Source organism: Argopecten irradians, chromosome 6 (assembly GCF_041381155.1).
Source record: "Argopecten irradians isolate NY chromosome 6, Ai_NY, whole genome shotgun sequence".
In the NCBI taxonomy this organism is placed as follows: domain Eukaryota; kingdom Metazoa; phylum Mollusca; class Bivalvia; order Pectinida; family Pectinidae; genus Argopecten; species Argopecten irradians.
The window spans coordinates 10,077,289-10,102,819 of NC_091139.1; the positions used below are offsets into that span (position 1 = coordinate 10,077,289).

Here is a 25,531-nt window from a genome sequence, read left to right on the forward strand (position 1 = left end):
ATCGCAATTTCTTATATATTTAATTATAATTTATACCGACGTTGAAACGTTATTAACTACTGAACTAAGTGTATCAACATTAATTTTATATTTTATTAACACATATATTATAATACGTATTTTGACATGATATGTACCATGCATTAGAATATTTACGTTTTAATCTTAATAGCATGCACGGTTTAAATATGTAGATATATAATTAAGTGCGATTGCGTACGTTACAGTAAAGTTGATAAAAAGTGAAACGGCGTTAAAATGAAAACAACAGATATTAGGGTAAATACTTCCAGGTAATAAACAGTACGAGTACTAAAAATAGTGTTCTTAATCAACAATATTTACATTTTTATTGCAGTCCCACTATGTAACCTTATCAAACGCAGTTGGCAATCATCTAGACAATAAACTTAAAGCGCTTATTATGACGTCATTATCATTGTGACGTCACAATTATCGTGACAGCGATCACAGATGACGGCTGTTCAAAATTGCTGTTCCAGCCATGACGATGACGTATAATTATTTCATTAGATGCAAAATTATAACCAAATGTAAATATAAGAATTGAACGTCTTTCAATTGGCATTTACAGCCAATAGGAAAGCTAACTGAACAGAGGCGAATTTAACATGAAGTGCTTCATAGTATTTGCCGCTGTCCAGTTTGCATTCATATTGGCTATGAATGCCAACTGAAAGAAGCTCAAAAAACGAATTGACACTTACCTACACAGTGGCCATTGTCTTTTCCGCACAAACCTTCTTTACAATTGACAGGACAATTCATTCCACAAGTATTACCGTACGTTCCGGGGATACACTCTGAAGGTAAAGGATTTTACTATTTACTAAATTATTATATATACGACATTATTTAAACATTGATTATATAATTTGTACAACGTTATAGTGAGCCTGTGTAAACTTCTACAATTATCAACTGTAATTAATGTAGATCGTCCCTTGTGGTTTCGATTATTTTTTTTATTTGTAGACAAACCCTGATCACAAAAGCTCATAAAATTCATATGTCACCTGGTTAATTTTTCTTCCAAGGTTGCTTAAAGATATGTTCTAAAACTTAATATTCCGGATTTTAAGGATTTTAAAATAAATAACGTTTTCTCTTCGTCGTAACTTTTATAACATGTAAAGATAACCTCAATCTTGTTATTAAAAAACAGCCTTACTCTGGGGCGAATATATAGCTTTGTGTGATTCTGTATTGAAATTAACAGTTTTCCGAAATAATACCTTCCAAATTATAAATAAAGATTTTGAAGGAAAAAAGAATAAAAAGAAAAACATTTTCCAGCAATTTTATTTTCGTATATTGTTTGCCCGTTTCCTGACGAAACACAGTTTACTGGTATGTTACGATTCGTGTCTATCGAAGATCGAAACTCGAATGTTTCCATTCAAAACACAACTCATTCCCTATCAGCATCGATATGATGTGCGAACTCAGTTCTATCCTGCAAAAATATGGGCACACAGTTACAAATGATAACGGTCATTCAGTTGTTACTGGCCCGCAGTTTTTCATTTTGGTTCCCCGTCAATCCATGTGTATTCAATGTTAATTGACCATTATGATCCATTGTGATCCTTGGGTTTTACTTCATGCATAAAAAATAAGATTAAACTAGATTTACCGATTACCACAACTTTTGATTGGTATATGTCAAGTAAACACTAGGAAAGCTCCCAAACGAAATATTTCCCGAGTGCTGATAGCCGAAGCGAGTTATGATTCGGATAGCAACGTTACAGACGTATGACATCACAGAAGGGACGATCTCCATTACATGTGTTTCGATTTATCACATTTCATTAAAGCAGCGATATGCTAAAACAAAATAACAATATACTTTGTCCTTATAAGTTTGCTGATCAAAGATAGCTTTGTACATTGCTGCAGAAATGATAAGGCAGATATAATATCGAAAGTCAACGTTTTCGACTGAACTGACACTTACCAACACAGTGCCAATATTTGATTTAGGAAATAAGAAATGAAATGATCATTGAAGTTAAGTTAAGTGTCCATACGTTATAACCTTTAATGTGTCATTTTGTAATTAAGGATAATTGGAAAACAATCTCACCATCACAGTGTCCTGTGTCTTTATCACAGAGACTATTATTACAGTTGGTAGAACAATTTTGTTCACATCTTTGTCCAAACGTTGTGGGAATGCAATCTGAAAAAAAACCGAGTTCCTAATTGAAAATTAATCGTTCAGTAATCTTGAGTATCTCAAATAACTTTGCTGCAGAAATGTAAATATATGTGTTTTTTAATCCAGAAATAACATAGAAAGTCAACGTTTACGACTAAACTGACACTTACCAACAAGAGGTCCATCCATCGAGAATGGGGAAATATTTATAAGCACTCTTTTAATGCTACTACTAGCTCCAAACTTCAATGGTTGCAATTCCGAATTAATCACAGAATACTAACTACAAAATCATTTTTATTAAAAATTGGTAAATTAAACAACAATCTTTGTACTTTTTGTAAAACATATCCTGAAACAATCACTCATATATTTTGGGACTGTGAAAATGTATCAAATTTGATTGAAAAATATCGCTAATTACTAATAATTTAAGTCTTAGATTTGAAAAACAAAATTTGATTTTCGGCAAACAAGATGGTTCTCATTCTAATTTTCATGCTGAAAACTTGATACTGTTCCTAGTAAAACAATACATTTACAACTGTAAATGTCTTGAAAAAGAACTTAACATAAACAGTCTAAAAATCGCATTAAATTTGAATTAAAAGCTCACAATATTATAATATCCAATAGTAATCTAAAGCGTAAACCACTGATACTTGTAGAACTACAAAATTGGTAAAATATATAAATAGTAACATTTTAATAAAAGTTCTTGAAATGTCTCTGACCTACTTTTATCCTCTTTTTGTCTCTTGTCCTTGGTGTACTTTCTCTGCTTTATCAAGAGCTGTCTCCCTTATTCACTTTGTCACTTCATTTGTGGAAGGGAAATAACTCTTGATAGATAGTCAATGTGTGTGTACTATGTAATGTTTAGTATGATAATTGTAAGTACAATTAAATATTTGATTTTGAATAATTTTTCATATGTCACATTTATTATATTTGTCTTTCATGTATCTCTTGTCAATGTTGTCTTGTGTATATTATTTGAAAAAAATGAATAAAAAATAAATTAAAAAAAAAAGTTAAATGAAATTGTACACCACAGCTTTACAAAATTGGTTACAAATAGTAACATAATATAGTAACCAGTAAAAGGTTTTTGAATTGTCTCTGACCTAGGTTTATCCGCTGTTTCTGTCTTGTCCTTGGTGTATTTTCTCTGCTCTATCAAGAGTTGTCTCCCTTATTCACTTTGTCACTTTATTTGTGCATCCTGAACTCATCACAATGTTGTCTTTGTGTATATTATTTAAAAAAAATGAATAAAAAATAAATTAAAATTAAAAAAAAAAATAAATCAAAAACAAAGGGCCATCGTCCTTTCCGCACAAAGTTTAAATATGTAATTATATCATTAAGTGCGATTGCGTATGTTACAGTATGGCGACTTAAATGGATGTACAATGGATGTTGCTTGAAGTGCAATGGTGTTAAATTGAAACAACATGTATTTGGGTAAATAGTTCCAGGTAATAAACAGTGTAAATACTAGTAAATATTTGCTCTTAATCAACAATAACATAGAAAAACGAACTGACACTTACCTACACAGTGGCCATTGTCTTTTCCGCACAAACCTTCTTCACAATTGACAGGACAATTCATTCCACAAGTATTACCGTACTTTCCGGAAACACATTCTGAAAGTAAGGATTTTACTTATTAGTTAACTGAAGCTAGTATGTGTTTCAACGATGTAATTAAGTTCGTACCATTTATATAATGTTACAGTACGCATTTAAAACGCAATAATGATCACCTTATGACAATCTTGTTTAATTGTGTTTTATTACGTATCATATTTATGATGGCAGCATTATATTTAGTCGACGATAACAATAATCAATTTAGGTTCATTGATCAATAACCTTTCTTTTTGATTGAATCACTTCATAACAAGGTTGAGAGAAACATAAATATTGTTCAAACTAATGATGAATTTACTCTGTTTTGATTCAAGGGAGAAACATCCAGGTACGTGACCTCATGATATCGTTAGACATTTCTATGATTTTATTCCGTTGCACTTTGCATTGTGTTACACCACTGTCTGATCTAACAGATGAGGTGATTAAACACTACTCGCCTATACAGAATCCCTTGTCCTTTCCACACAAACCGGGTTTACGCCTATACAGTACCCCGTGTCCTTTCCACACAAACCGGGTATACAATTGACTGGACAATTATATTCACAGATAATAACTCAATGTACTAACTATAATAATTTACATACCATTAACACCTATCACTGGAAAACATATTTTTTTTGAAATTATTAAGAAAAAGAAAATGTAAAGGAATTGATGTTCTGTAGTAAAATACATATTTGATTTTAAGAAATAGTAAATGAAATAATCAATGATGTTGAGTGTCTATAGGTTATATATGTAATTTTGTAATTTAAGATAATTGAAAACAAATCTCACCTTCACAGTACCCAGTGTCTTTATCACAGAGACTATTATTACAATTGGTGGAACAATCATATTCACATCTGGGACCAAACGTTGTGGGAATGCAATCTGAAAAACAAAGTTAAGTCGAACTGAATCACAAAATTTTGATTTTTAGCTTAAAACGTAGTTGTGATGTCATCTATTGTTGTTTCTGTACATTAACTCCCCGATTATCGGATCATTACCTGTAACTGTCCTATATGTTACCTTTTACTGTCTTATATGTGACTCTAATATAAGACAGTTACTTATAAGACAGTAAAAGGTAGCATGAGTTACACAATACGGGTGAGTATATGTCTCCGGGCATAATCCCATAATTATATTAACACACAACCTGCCGGAATATTCCAGTATTTTTAATCCAAATTACGAAAAATCCCACATATGATTATGAAGAGAATTTAATCCTCTATTGATGCGGAATGAAACACATCCACAGAATTTCTGTATATATATATCCCAGATAGAAATTTCCTCCTTATTATTAATTCACCATTTAACACTTATCTACAGCATTAACACAAATTTCCGCTATCTGAAACCTTTTTGTTTTTGTACACCGCTTTTGATTTTAAATTTCCAAATCATCTACACTGTAGTTTTACACTTATTTTGGTGTTGTTTGAAGAATATTTCAGAATTTTAACCCTAAATCCCATTGGCTTGTTGACTGATATTGCACATGGTATAAATAAATCAAAAATTGTCCCTAGAGAAGTCGAAATTTTAAATCCACTGAATTCAATGAAAGTTCTAGCGGCACCAACTGTTTTGAACTTGCCTGTAAATCACTGTTATATGCGATCATTTTAACAAGACGTTTTCAAACAAACGCCTAAATTGTAATGTCATTTCTTTACCACATCGGACATTGGAAATAAAAGTCCTTTTCGCAATAAAAGTCACTAAAGCCACGTTAATATATCGCTTAAATTGAGAAAGTAATATTCCTCCATCACTATTTCGGGACATGGTGAATATGAATTTACAGAAAGTTTTCCAACCCAAAAGCATGCTTCATGCTTTCCGTTCATGAATGCTATTCATCACACATAACGCAGGCAAAGGTAATTCTATGTTGCCATTGTCTATATTGGAATTTTCATGGTTGGATGCACATTGGTAGAGTTTCATGAGCTCATAAACAAAGGCAAAAAACTGACCTATATCAGAAATAAAAGTGTACTTTATTAACACAAAGACTTGCTATGTTTTAAGTTAGAGATAAGCCTTAAACTGAACAATACGTGGGAGAGAGAACAGATCACGGCTCTGACGGCCCCTCGATACCGTTCTCTCTCTCACATATTGTACAGTTTGAGACTTATCTCCATAACTTAATTATGTTTAATGCCACATTTTGTAATGTCAAATATCTAACAAATAGGTGAAAACATATTTTAAATGAGTCATCCTTAAGAAAAGGGATGAATTTAAGATGGTAAAGGTATTCATGATATTTTTCTGCTGACACTTTAATTATAACAGACACCTCAAGCTCAATAAATATGTGTCATCCTTAAGAAACTATTTTTTCTGCTCCTGCTTATCGCTCAGCACAAAGGGAGTGGGATGACTGGTCCGCCCGTTGTCAGTATAATGTGACTGGGTGGGTGTGTTGCTTGGTTCTTCGGCGGCATGCTTCAGTGATATAGCACTATAAAAAGGGCAACAGTTCCACTATGCAAGAAGACACATCATGAATTTACCGCAGTCTCCCAAAACAAAACACGCAGCACACCAGATACATGGGAGGCCGTCCTTACATGACCATAGCTGTTAATAGGACGTAAATTAATCAAACAAACAAACAAACATGAAAACTGGTGAATTTAAGAAGGTAAAGGAGACACTTTAACTCTCGAATTGAACACCTTTCTGAATATTTTGCCGTTTGAAGTGAACATAAATACTTTTTTTATTTTAAGAATTACAACATTAATTTATAACTCCATAAACCTGATATTGATATTTAAGCTATATATTTTACCAGTAAAAGATAAGATACGGGAAAATTATAAAATAAAGGGAAGATAATTCTATTTTGTCCGTTGCAATGACTACATCTGGTTGTATATGTCATGTAGCTCTGCGTTAAACTTTCTTTTATACATATCTTGTAAAAGGTGTTTCCAGTGCCGAACATTCCTCTGGCTTGATATTTCAGGGAAAGGAATTTATATAAGCTTTAAGCTTGTTTTCCGATCCCGAAATGTGTTTCTTTACTGTATTATATGTATCATTATATGAATAAAATACTGTTTAAACTAATATTTGCTGATTCCTACCTGCACACGTCCCGGTGTCTTTCTCACACACATTATTTTCACAGTTTACTGGACAAGTGATGTTACAGAAATCCCCGTAAGTCCCATCGAAACAATCTAAAAAAGGCCCAATATTTTGTCAAAATATCTGACTTCAAACTACTGAAAATGTAAACAAGGAAATCAAAACTAAATAATTTAACTTGTGTTACAGTTATAATATTGTAAAAAGTCCCTTAATGAGTAATGATCGCACGATGTCCGCTGATGCCGTGAATATGAACGAGTATCGATTTAGATATTATTTATGCAATATACATTTGGTCGCTTGAAAACTTTAAAATGACAATCGGAATCATTCACAGATGGATGATGTTATGATACACTGAATTCATTAATGATTGAGAATAACAATACAATATCAACTTACAGAAGCAAGCACCTGTTAATAGGACGTTAATTAATCAAACACTCTTTTAGTGCTACTACTAGCTCCAAACTTCAATGGTTTCAATTCCGAATTAATCACGGAATACTAACTACAAAATCATTTTTATTAAAAATCGGTAAATTAAACAACAATCTTTGTACTTTTTTGTAAAACATATCCTGAAACAATCACTCTATGGGACTGTGAAAATGTATCAAATTTGATTGAAAAATATCGCTAATTACTAATAATTTAAGTCTTAGATTTGAAAAACAAAATTTGATTTTCGGCAAACAAGATGGTTCTCATTCTAATTTTCATGCTGAAAACTTGATACTGTTCCTAGTAAAACAATACATTTACAACTGTAAATGTCTTGAAAAAGAACTTAACATAAACAGTCTAAAAATCGCATTAAATTTGAATTAAAAGCTCACAATATTATAATATCCAATAGTAATCTAAAGCGTAAACCACTGATACTTGTAGAACTACAAAATTGGTAAAATATATAAATAGTAACATTTTAATAAAAGTTCTTGAAATGTCTCTGACCTACTTTTATCCTCTTTTTGTCTCTTGTCCTTGGTGTACTTTCTCTGCTTTATCAAGAGCTGTCTCCCTTATTCACTTTGTCACTTCATTTGTGGAAGGGAAATAACTCTTGATAGATAGTCAATGTGTGTGTACTATGTAATGTTTAGTATGATAATTGTAAGTACAATTAAATATTTGATTTTGAATAATTTTTCATATGTCACATTTATTATATTTGTCTTTCATGTATCTCTTGTCAATGTTGTCTTGTGTATATTATTTGAAAAAAAATGAATAAAAAATAAATTAAAAAAAAAAGTTAAATGAAATTGTACACCACAGCTTTACAAAATTGGTTACAAATAGTAACATAATATAGTAACCAGTAAAAGGTTTTTGAATTGTCTCTGACCTAGGTTTATCCGCTGTTTCTGTCTTGTCCTTGGTGTATTTTCTCTGCTCTATCAAGAGTTGTCTCCCTTATTCACTTTGTCACTTTATTTGTGCATCCTGAACTCATCACAATGTTGTCTTTGTGTATATTATTTAAAAAAAAAATGAATAAAAAATAAATTAAAATTAAAAAAAAAAAAAATCAAAAACAAAGGGCCATCGTCCTTTCCGCACAAAGTTTAAATATGTAATTATATCATTAAGTGCGATTGCGTATGTTACAGTATGGCGACTTAAATGGATGTACAATGGATGTTGCTTGAAGTGCAATGGTGTTAAATTGAAACAACATGTATTTGGGTAAATAGTTCCAGGTAATAAACAGTGTAAATACTAGTAAATATTTGCTCTTAATCAACAATAACATAGAAAAACGAACTGACACTTACCTACACAGTGGCCATTGTCTTTTCCGCACAAACCTTCTTTACAATTGACAGGACAATTCATTCCACAAGTATTACCGTACTTTCCGGAGACACATTCTGAAAGTAAGGATTTTACTTATTAGTTAACTGAAGCTAGTATGTGTTTCAACGATGTAATTAAGTTCGTACCATTTATATAACGTTACAGTACGCCTTTAAAACGCAATAATGATCACCTTATGACAATCTAGTTTAATTGTGTTTTATTACGTATCATATTTATGATGGCAGCATTATATTTAGTCGACGATAACAATAATCAATTTAGGTTCATTGATCAATAACCTTTCTTTTTGATTGAATCACTTCATAACAAGGTTGAGAGAAACATAAATATTGTTCAAACTAATGATGAATTTACTCTGTTTTGATTCAAGGGAGAAACATCCAGGTACGTGACCTCATGATATCGTTAGACATTTCTATGATTTTATTCCGTTGCACTTTGCATTGTGTTACACCACTGTCTGATCTAACAGTTGAGGTGATAAAACACTACTCGCCTATACAGAATCCCTTGTCCTTTCCACACACAAACCTGGTTACGCCTATACAGTACCCCGTGTCCTTTCCACACAAACCGGGTATACAATTGACAGGACAATTATATTCACAAATAATAACTCAATGTACTAAATATAATAATTTACATACAATTAACAACTATCACTGGAAAACATTTTTTTTTTGAAATTATTAGGAAAAAAGAAAATGTAAAGGAATTGATGTTCTGCAGTAAAATATATATTTGATTTTAATAAATAGTAAATGAACTAACCAATGATGTTAAGTTAAGTGTCTTTATATTAAAGATGCTCCACCGCCGACAAAGCATAAATGATATTCATCATTTGAACAATAATTGGTGTTTAATCGTGTATATATATGTATAATTAACACAAAAATAATATAAAATAATTTACTTCGCCTTTGGTACATGCGCAATCAGTACTTCATTCCATATAGGATATAGTAGCACGGAATTTTTCGGGATGCAATTAATTATTTTTTTATATTTTTAACTTGAAGTAAAATCAGAAGCTCAAACTTTTCAATGGTGGTAATGGTGTAAATTAAGTAACTTTTGTAACTGAAGAAAAATACTTAATCGTCTGCTCCTGTTTTTGATAGTGAAAAAATACCATTTGTCAGCGGTGGAGCATCTTTAATAATGTTTAATTATGTCATTTTATAATTTATAACTGAAAAAAAAAATCTCACCGTAACAGTAACCGTTTTCCTTATCACAGAGACTATTATTGCAATTGGCAGAACAATCCTGTTCACATCTGGGACCAAACGTAGTAGGAATGCAATCTGAAAAAAAAAAAGTTAAGTCGCACTGAATCACAAATTTTTAATTTTGATTTTAGCTTAGTTATGTTTAAGGCCACATTTTATAATATCAAATATCTAACCAAAATATGTGAAAAAATATTTTAAATGTGTCATTCTTAAGAAACCATGAAAAGTAATGAATTTCACATGGTAAAGGAGACAATTTATGATATCTTCATGCAGACACTTGACGCCTCAAACTCTGAATTGAACCCTTACAGAGTATTTTGCCGTTTGATGTTATCAATAAATAACTTTCTTATTTTTAAACCCCATTAACCTTATGCTGATATTTAAGCTATGTTATACAAAGAAAACAAAGAAGAAAATTATAAAATAAAGGGAAATAATTCTACATCTGGTTGTATATGTCATGTATCTCTAAGAGAGACTGATCAGTACCTGTACAGTCTTTAGTACGTGTAAATATTTTTTTTTAAATATTTGCTGACTCCTACCTGCACACACCCCGGTGTCTTTATCACACACATTGTTTTTGCAGTTTTCTGGACAAGTGATGTTACAGAAATCCCCATATGTCCCTGTGAAACAATCTAAAAAGGCACAGATATTTTGTCAAATTATCATACTTCAAACGGCTAAAAATGTAAAAAAAAAGGAAACAAAAACTAAATAATTTAACTTGTGTTACAGTTATAATATTGTTAAAAGTCCTTAATGAGTAATGATCGCACGATGTCCGCTGATGCCGTGAATATGAACGAGTATCGATTTAGATATTATTTATGCAATATACATTTTGGTCGCTTGAAAACTTTAAAATGACAATCGGAATCATTCACAGATGGATGATGTTATGATACACTGAATTCATTAATGATTGAGAATAACAATACAATATCGACTTACAGAAGCAAGCACCTGTTAGGGAGTTACAGTTCCCGCCATAACATTCCGAGGGACAATCGATATTACAATCTCCTGCGAATTTCCCTACAGGACATCCTGTTCAGAAAGTATTAAATCAGTTGATTTTTATAAAAGAGTGTCGTTGATACGTTTCTAAACACGAAGTCGAGTTAAACAGAAAAGCAGACATAAAATTACTAGTAGATGGCATTAGAGTCAAACACACATAGACGCAATTTAATTTACATAGAATTTTTTTATAATTTTAATGTTAATATTTAATTTCTAAAAGCATCAATTATTGTTTATCAGTACGGATTATAAATTAATGTTAAAGCATTGCAGTGGCAAGGAATGAGTCGGTAAAGGAATTTCAGTCTAAGTGACTCTGACCTTTATATGTATCTAAATTGAGTATTTTTGTCATTTTCTGGAAATTCTTTTATATGCACACACGTTTTGAATTTAACATTTCTAGATAAAAAAAAAAGAAAAACTTTTCAGTATGTTTGTGAAATTAATGCTATATTTCGAATGTATCAAGAAGAAATAAAACCTCGTCAGCTAGGTACTGTGCACTATTTAAGCGCATTTTCATAACAATTTTATAAATACTTAATGCACTTTGTGTTTGACGTTGACGAAAATTAGGCCAACAAGGTCATACTATAATTAAATAGAAATAATTAAAATATATGCTCAATTTAATTTCAAAGTTGCTAAATTTATACCTGTATTCAATATCACCAGTACTAAGTTACTAGATGCTGGTATACTCACCCCACACACCTCTACTTCACAAAGTTCTAGGATAGCGTATTGGTAATACCAGCTTTGTCTCCATGGCTCTGTCCTATAGTTATACACTGTGACGTATCGACCAACAAATGGACACTGGTGTGTCACCACCAGCTGGACCTCGTCTATTGTGCTACTCGTGTCCACGTAACACAGAGTACCGTCCTGCGGGGTATTTGTGGTGTCGGATATGTAGAGGTGATAGCCTGCAAAACGATCCCGACGTTCACCTGAAAAAGATAAAATGTTTATTGTACACTGGAAAATTGAAAGAACCCTTAATCTGGTCGGGAGGTTTTGAACAATGGTTATATGGTATTCAGTTATCCTCGAAACATATTTTTTCATTGAAATAAAAAAATACGATGACAAAATAAAATGTTCCCTGAAGGAGTAATATCGTTTTAGTACTCGTACTTGAAAACAATTTGTATCATATTAGTGACTTTTGATACAAAAATACACATTTAACCATGTACCGTTTGAAAATAATCACTATTTTATTTTTCAGAATATTCTCTGGAACTCATTTGTTTACACACAAACAATCAGGCAGACGGACGTGATGCGGCGCCCATTTAACAATATTTGTTCCTTGGCAAAATATTTCGCTTAATTAGTAGCTCACGTGGAAAACACTTTAAGCAAATTACATGTGGAGGAAGAGGTAAGGTTATTGATATATTGAATAACAGAAATGCAGTTGATTTCATATTACTTTAAATGTCAACTCTACCATTACAGGAATTAGATCTTGTTAAACAATTGCCCTTTAAAATGAAACTTTTGAATGTCGTAATGAAAAAAGATGTGCATGGAACTTATTATGTAAAATAGCGTTTATCATTAAAATGTACAAACATTAACTCACCAGTACTAGTGTAGGTGATTGTGATCCTGTTGATGGTCATCAGTTCTTCCATATCGACCCGCCACCACACCGTTTTTGGCCTATTGCCTTGTGTATGTGTACAACAGCCATTGTTCATTACTCTATCCAAACAGCCATCCACAACTTTACTAGCAACGAGATCAGGCCTACCCTGGTTGCTACTTTGTTCACTTGGTTTTGACAAAGCAACGTTTTCTGCAATAATTAAAGTAAATTTAAAAATCAAATATGTTTCCCAACTTAACAGTAGGACTCACGCTTACTTGTTTGGTTTCATGTCCTTCGGTCATTATCTGGCAACTGCCCCACATGGGTTTTTAACTTGCGACCCAGAGGCAGAGGGTTTGTGGTAATAACTCGGTCCCGACAGATTCTTAGATCTAGGATGCGATTTAAGGACACTTTTGAAGGCATATAATAAAGATGATATACACAGCATATGCATATCAATTTTCTTCAAATTGTTACATTTAGAAATTTCATAATTGATTTTAACACTAAAAATTATTATGGAGTCTTCTTCAGTAATCCGGTAACTTCATCGGCACCCGTCTAGTGTTCAGAGGGCCCATATTGGTTGCTTATACTCTCCTAAGTTGAATTTTTTCAACTAAAGACTCGATCGGCTGGTGCTACAGTAAAGGCCACTGGTGGCTTTATGTCTGACAACACATGAGACAGGTAGTTTGGCGGCCATTCAATGTACATAAAACAAATCGAATAACGGTACACTGTGGTTGACTGTATGGCTATGACGTTGGACGCCACTTTCTACATAATTTCCAAAGAAAGTCTATGTAGGCCTATGATAAGTCATTTCTTTTCTCCTAAAATGACTTCAGTTTTACTTTGACATAACCCCAGGGGTGGATATAACGACATTGGTAGTAACCCTTGGAATAACGAGGCTGAGCCTAATCTGACAGCTACATGTACATTTCTTTTACTCCAATTACATATCCATAAACGGTCTTAGGGAAAATAGCCAGTCTTTGCCATATAACCACATTTGTTCACCATTCGATAATCAAGGACTGACTTTTTATTTCTGAATGGGGATACCGTAACAGAAATATAGTTTCGGCTAGACAGTTCCTCTATAAAACAAGTTAGGGGCCATCCCGGAAAGTCGAGACTGTCTTCAAAATGCAAGACACTTTCGCCTTGCAGAGAGTCTCGGTAAAGAGATGTTTTAGACCAATTTCCCAAACGGAACTACATAAACTGCTCTTTAATTTTATCAAAACATTGTCGAATTGTTATCTTAAAGTGGTATATTTACGACGTGATTTGTAATACTTTTCAAAATAAACATCGACATATTTTCTTAATTTGACAAAAAAAAAATATATATAACGCAATTGTTCATGCGGACCCGTTTTGAACTGTATCTACTCGAAGTACTGTAAGTACAGAAACATTCCGATTACATAAGCAAAGATTATCCTAAGGTTTACGATTTTTTTTTTTTTTACTTCTTTATGAAGAAATGCCAATAGATATATATAAAGAAAATAATAAAGAAAGGAACATGATAGCTGTGTTATCAGTGACAAAAGATTCGCATTTATATTTAAGAACAATGTATTCACCTGCTATCTTTTGGTCTCTGTAAAACGAGTAGTTGTATCGATACATTGGTTTTACTATGCGGGCTCTAACTTCTAGCTGTGATATCAACAAAAAATGATATTTGTAGATTTAAATAGATTGATGATATATTAGTAAAACATGTCTTGTACTCTTATCCTACATAGTTCAAGTGGTTAAGATGTCCCGAGCTATTTATGTAAGAACAACGCGAGGTAACAATAAACACTTTGTGTAAATACCATGACTTTTTGGGGTATGTGGTGTTGTGTTACGTGATCCATGCCATGTGGTTTACAGCTGCACGAGCAACCAAAAAACTAAATCAAGTTACAAACTACCCTGATATATAATGACGCAATTCTTATTTAAGACAAATTTAACAAAGCGGTGGAGTCGGTACACCTGACGTGCTGTCTCTTCCCGGCTCATATACAGGAAGCAAAGTCTGCGGATATCATGCTTCACTATTCTTACTTGATATTGACCATCGTTACCGCATACCATTCAATAGATGGTAAGTACGTTTATCAAACATATACATAAGACTAAATAAAGATAGGGATACTCTACGCGAGGGTCACACAATTTTGAAAAACACAGAAACTTGCCGAGGGTTTTTTAAGTGAACATTTTTGACCCCGATGATAGAATATCCCTATCCTTCATATTCACGTATGAGAGATAATCATACCTGGACGTTTAATTAAAATTGAATGATATTTCGACGTTTTGAAATAACTATAATATAATATTTTCATTATAAATTCACATACTATTGTTAGTACTCCCAGACTTTGCAAGTGTCAGATTAACAGCTATTCGTGTGAGTCCCATGTCCTGTTCGTATCAGTCTGGTTAAATTTCCTCTATGTTGTTTATGGTATGTGATCAAATATTCATCTCATTATATAATTCGAAAAAAAGCGCGACTGCTAATCAATTCTCCATACATGAAAATTGCATGATATTTTCAACGTAAATTCCGTTGTTTGCATCTTTAGAAACAAAAGCAGACTAGTTTCTAAAAACAATATATAATTATTAACATTGCTGGCGCTGTTGCGTTACGATGCTCTATTGAATGGATAGCAATTTAATACAGAAAAACTAATATAGCTTGAGACGAAACTTTCTTTCAGTATTGTATACGGTTCAAACCCTAAATCACCTACAAGCACGCACAACACCGTGCGTGTAAGTGATTTAGGGTTTTAAGTAAGCAATAACAGAGAAGCGTTAAGTAATTTACTCGATCACGTTACATAAACATACATTTAAGATACAATGAAGTAAAATTGAATTCCAAATCTAACCGTACCAAAATTATTATCGTACATGTAGCTTGTTTTATTGTCGAGTAATCTGTAATAAACATAATTTCTGGTACGGGGATCGGGTACGGTATCGGGGACGGCGTGCACGAAATCACCTCCACCATATTGAATTCAAATCATTGTCTATCAGGTTTGAAAACTCGACAATTTTGATGGGGAAAAAAGCACAAACCATACATAGTTCTTATAACTTAAATATACTCAGGACAATAAAATTCATCAATTGGTCACACAATATTGATTAAGTATAAAGTTTGAAAATTAAAACCATCTGTAACTAATTACTATTATTAACATTTTGTTCAAGGACTTAATTGGCATTAATCCGTGTAATTCTTCTATAAAAACACGATGTGAAAAATGTTCAAAAATGTTATTTTTACATAAATATATGTAGGAAGGAATCGATCCGCCAAAACTATATGAACTAGGTTTTATTAACTCGATAGTTATCTAATTTGAAATTAAATATTTATCAGTATCAGCATCGTAGGATAACATAACACGTATACACCTTGGCGACTTATTCTTGCATGCAGTCGGCTCCATGTTTGGTATATTCTAGTGCAGCGCTTTCCCTGTATAGAAACATCCCGACATTTCGTAAAAATTCTGCTAGTAATTTGTACTGAAACTAAACATTTTTAATCTGTTTAAAACATTGCTAAAATGGAATTTAATCTAACTGTGTAGTTTGGACGTACTCTTTAACCTACGGAAAAAGAAAGATATTTAATCGAACTTATGTAAAAATCACAGCTGAGTCCTAAATTCAGAATGTGCAAGGAAACAGCGATCAGAAGTATATGTTTTATACTGTTAGCAATTCGTTCCAAGTGTACATACGCAGGTAGGTGACAGCTTTTGTTTATTTACTGGTGTCAAAAAATGTTTTAGTATTTATATGTCTACTTTATGTTATGCCATCCTACCCATATTTTTCTAAAATACAATCTTGTTCACCTTGTTTTTTCCTCTTCTTTTCTATCTTTCATAAATTCATGTTGTTGGGTTTTTTTGGTTTTTTTTTTTTTTTTTTCTTTTCTTTTATCAATACATTGGACTGATAGACATTTAATGTACAAAACTGATGAACTGTAATTAAACAAAAACCAAATACTTTTCTCTCTCTTTTTACAATAGCTACTGTTTATATCTATGTACGTTTATAAAATTGTCATTCATGTAATGTATATGTGCAAACTATTAGTGTGTTGATTGAAAATATTTACAATTAGATTAAATATGTAACCATGTCAAGTAAGAAAGTTCTGTATGAATGCAAGTGCATTGATGAATACAATTACATACTTGTTAAATATGAAAGTGCTGAGTGTGAATGTAAGTCTATGAATTAATGAATTCATAAATAAAAAAAAATTTAAATCCTTTAAAAGTCTATCTTGCCTATACCGAGCATTTTCATTGGTTTAATAAAGGGAGATATTTCATATAGGTTATGCCTGTTGTTCATTCCTTTTTCAAATATTTTTTTTGACATAAAATTTGTTGAAATTGACAAAAAAATAAAGCTTTATAAAGCTACAAAAAGCTTTTTGTAATGTCTCTTATTATTGGCTTAAAACTTCTACGTTATTAAACCCATAGAACAAAGTTACCCTCATTGAATTTGGAATAGGTTTTATAGTGGGGGAGGAGAAGTAGGTTCCCATGTACCCCTCTGGCATTTTTTCGAAACATGGTTTTTTAGGACCTGTATGATGTCTAGTTTCATTTTATGCTTGTTGCCATTGACAACTAATGTCCCATGGGGGGTCAATATGGCGGCCATCTTGGATTTCAGGTATCAAAAATGGCCAAAATGACACATTCGCATATATGCGCACAGATAGAGAAACAGACAACATTCAAGGGCAAATAAACACATTTTTGATATGATTGAAACATGCTGAATACGATTAAATCATAATAATGACGTTACGTCTTCTGATTTTTGTGAAATGACGGGAAAACAATGAAATTTTCATCTTTTTTTCCCTAAAAAATCGATAAATGTCATAATTTTTATCACAAGAAAAAAAATTGATGGACAAATCACCTTGTAACAGTCATTTCGAATTGAAACAACCCTTGTGTAAACATATGTGTACTATAAAAAGACAGATCGCATCAATGAGGTCGGAAAAAGAGAGGGACCCCCCCCCCCCCCCCCCATACAAATTGATCAAAAACTGGCCAAAATGACACATTCGCATATATGCGCATAGATAGAAAACCAGACAAAATTCAGAGGCAAATTAACGCATTTCTTGATATGATTGAAACATGCTGAATACGATTAAATCATAATAATGACGTTACGTCTTCTCATTTTTGTGAAATGACGGGAAAACAATGAAATTTTCAGCTTTTTTCCTTAAGAAATCGATAAATGTCATAATTTTTATCACAAGTAAAAAAATGATGGACAAATCACCTTGTAACAGTCATTTCGAATTGAACAAACCCTTGTGTAAACATACGTGTACTATAAAAACATAGATCGCATCAATGAGGTCGCAAAAAGAGAGAGACAGCACCCCTCTTGAAAAATTATCAAAAAATGGCCAAAATGACACATTCGTATATACGCGCATAGATAGAGAATCAGACAACACACAGAGGCAAATAAACACATTTTTAAATATAATTGAATCATGCTGAATACGATTAAATCATAATAATAACGTTACGTCTTCTCATTTTTGTAAAATGACGGGAAAACAATGAAATTTTCAGCTTTTTTCCCCTAAAAAATCAATAAATGTCATAATTTACATCAAAAATAAAACAATTTTTGGACAAAACACCTTGTAAAATGCAAGATCAGTGAGTAGGGTAACAGAGCTATATCTGGCCCAACGAAGCACGAAAAGTGAATAGATGGATATCACTCCGTCTACGGCCTGAGGCAAAAGCAAGCAGGAAGTCAAAAGTAAAAACCTTAATGGAGACCGACACCAAAGGCTCTTAAGGAGCCCCTTTCAGTAACACAAGTGCTAGATTCCACTGTCGAGCTAACTGCTGTACCCTAGGCCTGTCCAGACTGAACCACCTAATCAAGGTAGACAAAGAGTTGGAAGACCCTAACTCTGGTCTACCATGAGAATACAGTACACTGGAAATAGCCATGTGATAGCCTGCATTAGTAGTAGAGGCAAGTTTGCGTTCCCTAAACAAATAGAGAAGGGAATCCGCAATCAGCTGGGCAGGGGATTTGACCTGATCAATCTTCCTGTCAATACACCAATCACAGATGATCTTCCATGAATGTTAGACGCCAGGTAAGGAAGACTTATTGATCGGGCGATGGGAGCTGACAAGTCTTAAGAAAAGCCTGACTGAGCGAGGCCTCCTGAGATAGCTTCCACGCTCTTGAATGGATCTTCCGGGACCGAGGCTGGCGCAGAAGATTGGTTCTGAGTGGGAAAACCAGAGGAATATCCACCAAGAGAAACGACAAGAGCTCCGGAAACCATGATTGTCTCGGTCACAGGGGCGCTATCAGAAGGAGGGGAAATGATGCTCCCGAAACTTCTATTAGAACCCTGCCCACCAGGTTGAATGGAGGGAATGCATAAGCATGTATCCCCTCCCAATCTAGAGATAGAGCGTCCACAGCCCAAGTCATGTGGTCTGGCACCGGAGAGACAAAAAGGGACAATTAGTGGCAAAGTGCGAAAAGGTCTATATGAGGTATGTTCCACATCTAGCAAATGCCCTCAAAGATCGGGAGATTTAGCTGCCTTTCTGTCACAACCGGCTTGCGGCGCCTGGAAAGACTATCCGCCAGAACATTCAACCTGTCTGGAAGATGCTTGACTAAGAGAGTCAACCGCATTTCCTGACAGAAGAGAAGAACACGAATAGCGAGGGCACAAAGGACGTGGGACTTTGCCCCCCACCCTTTCCTTCCAGATACGCGACAACTGTAGAGTTGTCTGTAGTCACACAAACCACCTTGGAATGTAGAATCTTCCGAAAAGCCTGCAGCGCCAACCGAACAGCCTTATCTCCAGCACGTTGATGTGCTCGGAGACCTGATCCCCAGACCACTCCCCCGACTGGCAATGGCCGTCGAGGTAAGCCCCCAACATGTCATTTGTCATCTCTCGCTCACGATTCCTAGACTTGTTGGAGTATGAGGGAATCGTCGAAATAGATGTGTACATTTATTTTCCTGGAGTGATGAAAACCTACGCCAACCTGCAGCAGTTTGATGAAAACCAAAGTAACAGTCGTGATACCGAAAGGATTTAGTTTTGTGGTAATGAGCTGTGCTATACCATCGTGTCTTCAGGACAAAAAAACCAAGGATAATAATTCGAACACAGTGGTACGTTTCGTTCTGGCACGAGCCGAAAATTTATGAAAAATTCTATGTTTCCAGTTGTTCACTAAAAGAGAGGATTATTACGGTTCTAACCACGTTCTAGTTGTAATTGGGGCCGGGATGGCTGATTGTCTCGACATATAACCACAATCCCTACACCTCTGGGTAGCTTGTTCGAATTTACAGGGGCAGTTGCCAGGTATTGACTGCTGGCGGTGTTTTTTCTCCGGAAACTCCGCCTTTCCTCCACCAATAAACCTGGCACATCCTTACATGACCATGGCTGTTAAAAATGTAATTGTAGTTTGGAACTGTCTGAATCATAGATCAGGAAATATGTAATTTATGTAATAATAATAATGAGGTTTTTTCCCTATGAGTAGTGTTGGGAGGGGGGATGTCCACGATTCTTCTGCTAAAAAACATAAAATCCTTTTAAAATACATATATGTTTACACAAGCGTATGTGCAATTCGAAATGACTGGTAAAAGTTGTTTTGTCCATCAAATGTTTTACTTGTGATGTAATTTATGACATTTATCGATATTTTAGGGGGGAAAAGCTGAAAATTTCATTGTTTTCCAGTCTTTCACAAAAATGAGAAGACGTAACATCATTATTATGATTTAATCGTATTCAGCATGCTTCAATCATATCAAAATATGTGTTTATTTGCCTCTGAATGTTGTCTGGTTCTCAATCTATGCGCATATATGCGAATGTGTCATTTTAGCCATTTTTTGTGAATTTTTTAGGGGGAGGGGTTCCCTCTCTTTTTCCGACCTCATTGATGCGATCTGTCTTTTTATAATACACATATGTTTATATAAGAGTTGGTTCAATTCGAAATGACTGTTACAAGGTGATTTGTCCATCAATTTTTTACTTGTGATAAAAATTATGACATTTATCGATTTTTTAGGGAAAACAAGCTGAAAATTTCATTGTTTTCCCGTCATTTCACAAAAATAAGAAGACGTAACGTCATTATTATGATTTAATCGTATTCAGCATGTTTCAATCATATCAAAAAATGTGTTTATTTGTCTCTGAATGTTGTCTGGTTCTCTATCTATGCGCATATATGCGAATGTGTCATTTTGGCCATTTTTGATACCTGAAATCCAAGATGGCCGCCATATGACCCCCATGGGACATGAGTTGTCAATGGCAGCAAGCATAAAATCAAACTAGACATCATACCGGTCCTAAAAAACCATGTTTCGAAAAACTGCCAGAGGGGTACATGGGTACCAATTTCTCCTCCCCCACTATTATATTACATACATACTACATACATTACAGGGTGACAGTGCCTATGATTATACCTCAAGTGAGAATTATATATTCTGATTGGTCGAGAGATATTTGGCATTTCACACCATCACACAGCAGTTAGCATTAGATCAATAGGAGACAATAGACACGTTCGTAGCAACCCCCCCCCCCTAACGAGGATATAACTGTCACCTGAGACTAAAAGACGGAACATCTTATGTTGTACACTTCTTATCTTAGCAGACTCTACTGGCAGCGTCGCATGTGTTCGAGATACTAGTGTACTCTTCCATAATTTGTCCTTGAACAAGCCAGCCAGCCTTTCCTCATTGTATGAGGGATCCGCTTTCTACGACATACCAGCTGGTTACGCCTGGAGAGCTAACGACGGTAATGATAACCCGAACTACATTGAAGGGTCATGTAGCCACACGGCTCCAAACGAGGATACGTCATGGTGGCAGGTCGATCTACAGCAACAATATGACGTCATTTCCGTCAGTATTGTAAACAGAGGTGACTCAGGCTTCGGTAGGTATGACACTTCTGGCCGGCAACATATTATCATGAAAAAAAATTCATTTGATTATGAGCTTTAAGGGTTGTAATTATTCCTTACTATATATCCAATATCTTAAACTAATAACCTTTCAGTCAATTTATATAGTATTTTGCAATAAAAACAGTCGTTAAAAAAGTTGTTTGCGTCATGTTACTGAACATATTATCGTGAAATTTTTCAGAAAATAATATTTTGAATAGTGATGCATGATGGTATCAATAAATTCGAAATCGATATACAAAAATGTATAGATAACCATTTTTCAATTAATTATTTATTTCGAATATACTTTTATATTACATTTTCGCAATCAAATGTAAGGTTTTATGGTGAAAATATAAGTGATATTTTCACTGGAGTGTAAACGTCACTTTTGATATTTTCACTCGCTTTTGACCAACCGGAATACAGCATAGACAGTGAAAATATAATTTTGATTGTTAGGTAAATAGTTTGTGCACAAAAAATGATGTCGTATTTTTGTGTAGAAGTATGACGTTATACTTACAAAAATGTGATTATTACGTCAAGGGCAAATAACTCTGTAAAATACAATGGCGGAATAAACCTTTGGCGGAACTAGTAGTGCTGGTTTTCTGTAAATGGAAGCGAGAAAACAAATGTAATAAATAGAATAGTCCTTGTTTCTTGATGAATATCAGTTATGTTTCATCGAGTGAGGTGGAAACTTTGTTATTTTTCATGGGTGCGAATGAATTGTTTTTGAAAAGTACCTGAAGCAAAAAAAAAGAGAGAAAACGTGCTTTGTTTAAGATCGTATTATGCCTTCGGGAGAAATGAAAAGGCCGTCATTTAATAATCCATTTTTGACAAAATGACGAATACTTTCACAAGATTGGACACATTAATAGCATTGCACATTAATATTAAAGATATTAAAATGAGTTGTGTTAGTGATTAGTTCTATAACAATACAATTAAAAATAAATGGACATATATATATTTCCTTGCCTTGTATTTTGTCGTCTAGTCAGAAGAGCTTAGGTGACGCCGACTAGCGTTATTTTGTGTCGGCCACTCAGATGGAATGATTTCTCTTACAATCTTCGGTTTATGGACGCTGCCGTCTGTCGTTACAAGAATTAGACGATTTTTGCATCGGGATTATTTAGCTTAGAATAAAGCCGATATCGTAATTCCCCTGATTTTTGTTAAACTTGTGCGGTTAGATTTATTGCAATATGGACTTTTCATGATAAACATAGATTTTTCTTCTAAAAGTCCTGATCCTGACATTTTTATGTGTGGTATCTTTTCAATCAAACAAAAATCATTTGGATTGTTTCTCCATAAAAAAATCACGATAATATGTTTTTCACGGTTATATGTCGCCAGACAGTACTTTTCCTAATGAGAATATGAGTATAGGTTCAAAAGCTATCGTGAGGTTTATAATATATTGCATGGCCAGTTATAGATGTTGTTGTTTGGAATGATATGTCCCCTTCTTTTGAATGAAATATCGAAAGCTGACATGAATCCAAGTGGGAAGGAAATGGGAAGTTATTTAACTGTATCCTTATGTTCTTGTTCTTGCCAGATTGAATAAATTAACATCGATCATCTGCCCTTCAAAAGTCTCGGCTTCAGTTTTTATTACAAGTAGATCACATTGTACATGATTAGAAAATGACGACCCGGCTATGACTATCATAGATAGAGAGAATTTGAAAAAAATGCAATTAACGAGAATATTTAGAAAAGCATCAACCCGAAATCGATAACTATTTTTGTACATTTATATCACATTAAAGTTTAGTTCAAACAATATTTAATAAAATAGTTAAGTATAAAAATAACAAAATAACAAGCTTTTCAAGTGAATTTATTTATGCGATTATGAATCAACATCACAAAATCCATCTTTCATCGTTTTATTTTTGGCAGGTTATCGGCTGAGTGATTTCGGTATAGAAATATCCATGTTTGAACAAGACGATGGGACAGGACACCTGACTGGGGCGGTACTCTGTCACTTCCACGAAGGGGGCGGTATAGGGGATGGGGAGGAGAGAGTTTTCCCCTGTACAAACGGCTCTGTGGGACGGTATTTACGTGTTTACATGCGAAACGCAAATGGGAGATCACTAGCTTTATGTGAGGTTAAGGTTTCAGGTCAGTATAAAAATTCGTCTTTACTAAAAACTAAAAAAATAATAATAAAAAGGAGGTTGTAATTGATAATGTCAAGAGCAATTTGTTAAAAATGCTTGAAAAATTATAGGTATCTTCAAATGTTATTGGTGAAAAGAGGAATACATATAAGAATTAAAGAATATTTCTGTAATGTTAAATGATTACTATGAAGAATAGAATTTAAGTGATCGATAACCAAAACAAACAACATAATTATTTTTTTAAGGAAAATGTTCATTTTTGTGTTAACTGCAGTTTAGAGGTAAATATTCGATAATAATGGAAATGCGTGTACTAAATAATCTTAACATGTGAATAACGTGTTAACGTTAATGCGAATCAACAATGAAAATGCGTGTAGATTTTTGTATTTAGAACAAAAAAAATAGCTGCTGTTTTATGAACAATCGATTAAGAATATCCAAATGAGTGTCAAAGAGAAAGAGGGCTGGTTTGGAGTTACGCCGACTTCGTCGGCTCCAGGGCAGAAGCTGTGACCGCAAAAATCCAACTAGAGTTTTAATGTTGATATTACTCAAAATAAAGTTCTAATTATACAAATGTAAATATATACATGTACTTTATCAATATGTTCCAGGGTTCGGAATGATTTGTGCCGTACCAAATACGTCATCCGCAACCGTCTCGCATGCTTCGTCCACGTCATCAACAAGTATTGATGACGTAAACACTTTGTCGTCTCTTATTTCCACTGACGTGACGTCACAGGCATCTCCAAATGTAGCATTAAATACTTCATCAGCCTGCCAGGGCGCCCAATGTGTAAACGCTACAACAACAACCTGTCCGGGTAAACAATGTGTAAACACTACTACAACACCCTGCCCGGTCGCCCAATGTTGTCGATATGTAAACAGAACAGTACCCACAATGTCAGAACTGACCGAGCGACTGAAAGAGCTAAAGATGAAGTTAACAATAGACAGGAAACGGACCAGTTTCTACCGACGGAAACTCGTTTGTGCTGGAGATAGCAGGAAATCGGCCAGGAATCTCGGATCTGTTTTTGGAGTCGGGGTCCTGGTCTCTGTGTTTGGGTGTATCATAGCAATGGATCTCCCTCGTCTCAAGTCCTTCATCACATCTGTGTGTAGGAAATAGATTTTGTGTGGGGTTTTTTTTAAAGAAAATAGCAAGGACATTAATGTGTTAGACATTGTTATGAGCGAATCTATAGTACCGTAACGGAAGTTATCATCGACTGATGACTGTCACACTGAACAAGATTGTCAATCATTTCCATATCAAGGAAAAGGTACAAGTGACGAATTATAACGGGGTGATTTAACAAAACGATTAAATAGACTATTGGAAGTGATTGCACAACCTTTCATAGACTGATTAGTATAATGACAGGAGATAATCCCTCATTAAGATTGAGAAAGAAATCGGTATAACTTGAAAAAGAAGACAGCAAATAATATCATAAATGCCTGTCTTAATAAGGTCTGTTCCAGACGCTCAAATTACACTGCATAAAGGACAAACGATGCAGATGATGGGAATGTACTGATACTGAGGAGTTTGAGTAGTTGACGGAACAATACAAACATATGCACTTGATATAATGCATTATTATT

The 25,531-nt window shown here is 33.9% G+C and overlaps 2 protein-coding genes across 3 annotated transcripts in view; one reads left to right on the top strand and one right to left on the bottom strand.

Moving 5' to 3' along the window:
• The window catches only part of LOC138326201 (receptor-type tyrosine-protein phosphatase T-like), a 35,707-nt gene extending 21,397 nt beyond the window's left edge, over positions 1–14,310 (bottom strand). The window contains exons 1-11 of the mRNA XM_069272328.1: positions 14,265–14,310; positions 12,658–12,867; positions 11,759–12,010; positions 10,983–11,078; positions 9,996–10,091; positions 8,736–8,831; positions 6,948–7,043; positions 4,627–4,722; positions 3,742–3,837; positions 2,111–2,206; positions 729–824 (exon numbers count right to left, since the gene is read on the bottom strand). Coding sequence (XP_069128429.1) covers positions 729–824; positions 2,111–2,206; positions 3,742–3,837; positions 4,627–4,722; positions 6,948–7,043; positions 8,736–8,831; positions 9,996–10,091; positions 10,983–11,078; positions 11,759–12,010; positions 12,658–12,867; positions 14,265–14,310 — 1,276 coding nt within the window. The remainder of the gene's footprint in view (positions 1–728; positions 825–2,110; positions 2,207–3,741; positions 3,838–4,626; positions 4,723–6,947; positions 7,044–8,735; positions 8,832–9,995; positions 10,092–10,982; positions 11,079–11,758; positions 12,011–12,657; positions 12,868–14,264) is intronic.
• A 91-nt stretch (positions 14,311–14,401) lies between these two features.
• Positions 14,402–25,071, top strand: LOC138324939 (uncharacterized). 2 transcript variants are annotated; one of them, XM_069270214.1, is made up of 4 exons: positions 14,402–14,779; positions 21,455–21,742; positions 23,682–23,909; positions 24,529–25,071. In XM_069270214.1, exons 1-4 carry the CDS (start codon positions 14,722–14,724, stop codon positions 25,050–25,052), a joined length of 1,098 nt encoding a protein of 365 aa, XP_069126315.1. In that variant the 5' UTR covers positions 14,402–14,721; the 3' UTR covers positions 25,053–25,071. The 2 variants fall into 2 exon arrangements, with proteins under 2 accessions (XP_069126315.1, XP_069126314.1); XM_069270213.1 differs by having other exon boundaries at positions 14,403–14,779; positions 21,452–21,742.
• The last annotated feature ends 460 nt before the right edge of the window (positions 25,072–25,531 follow it).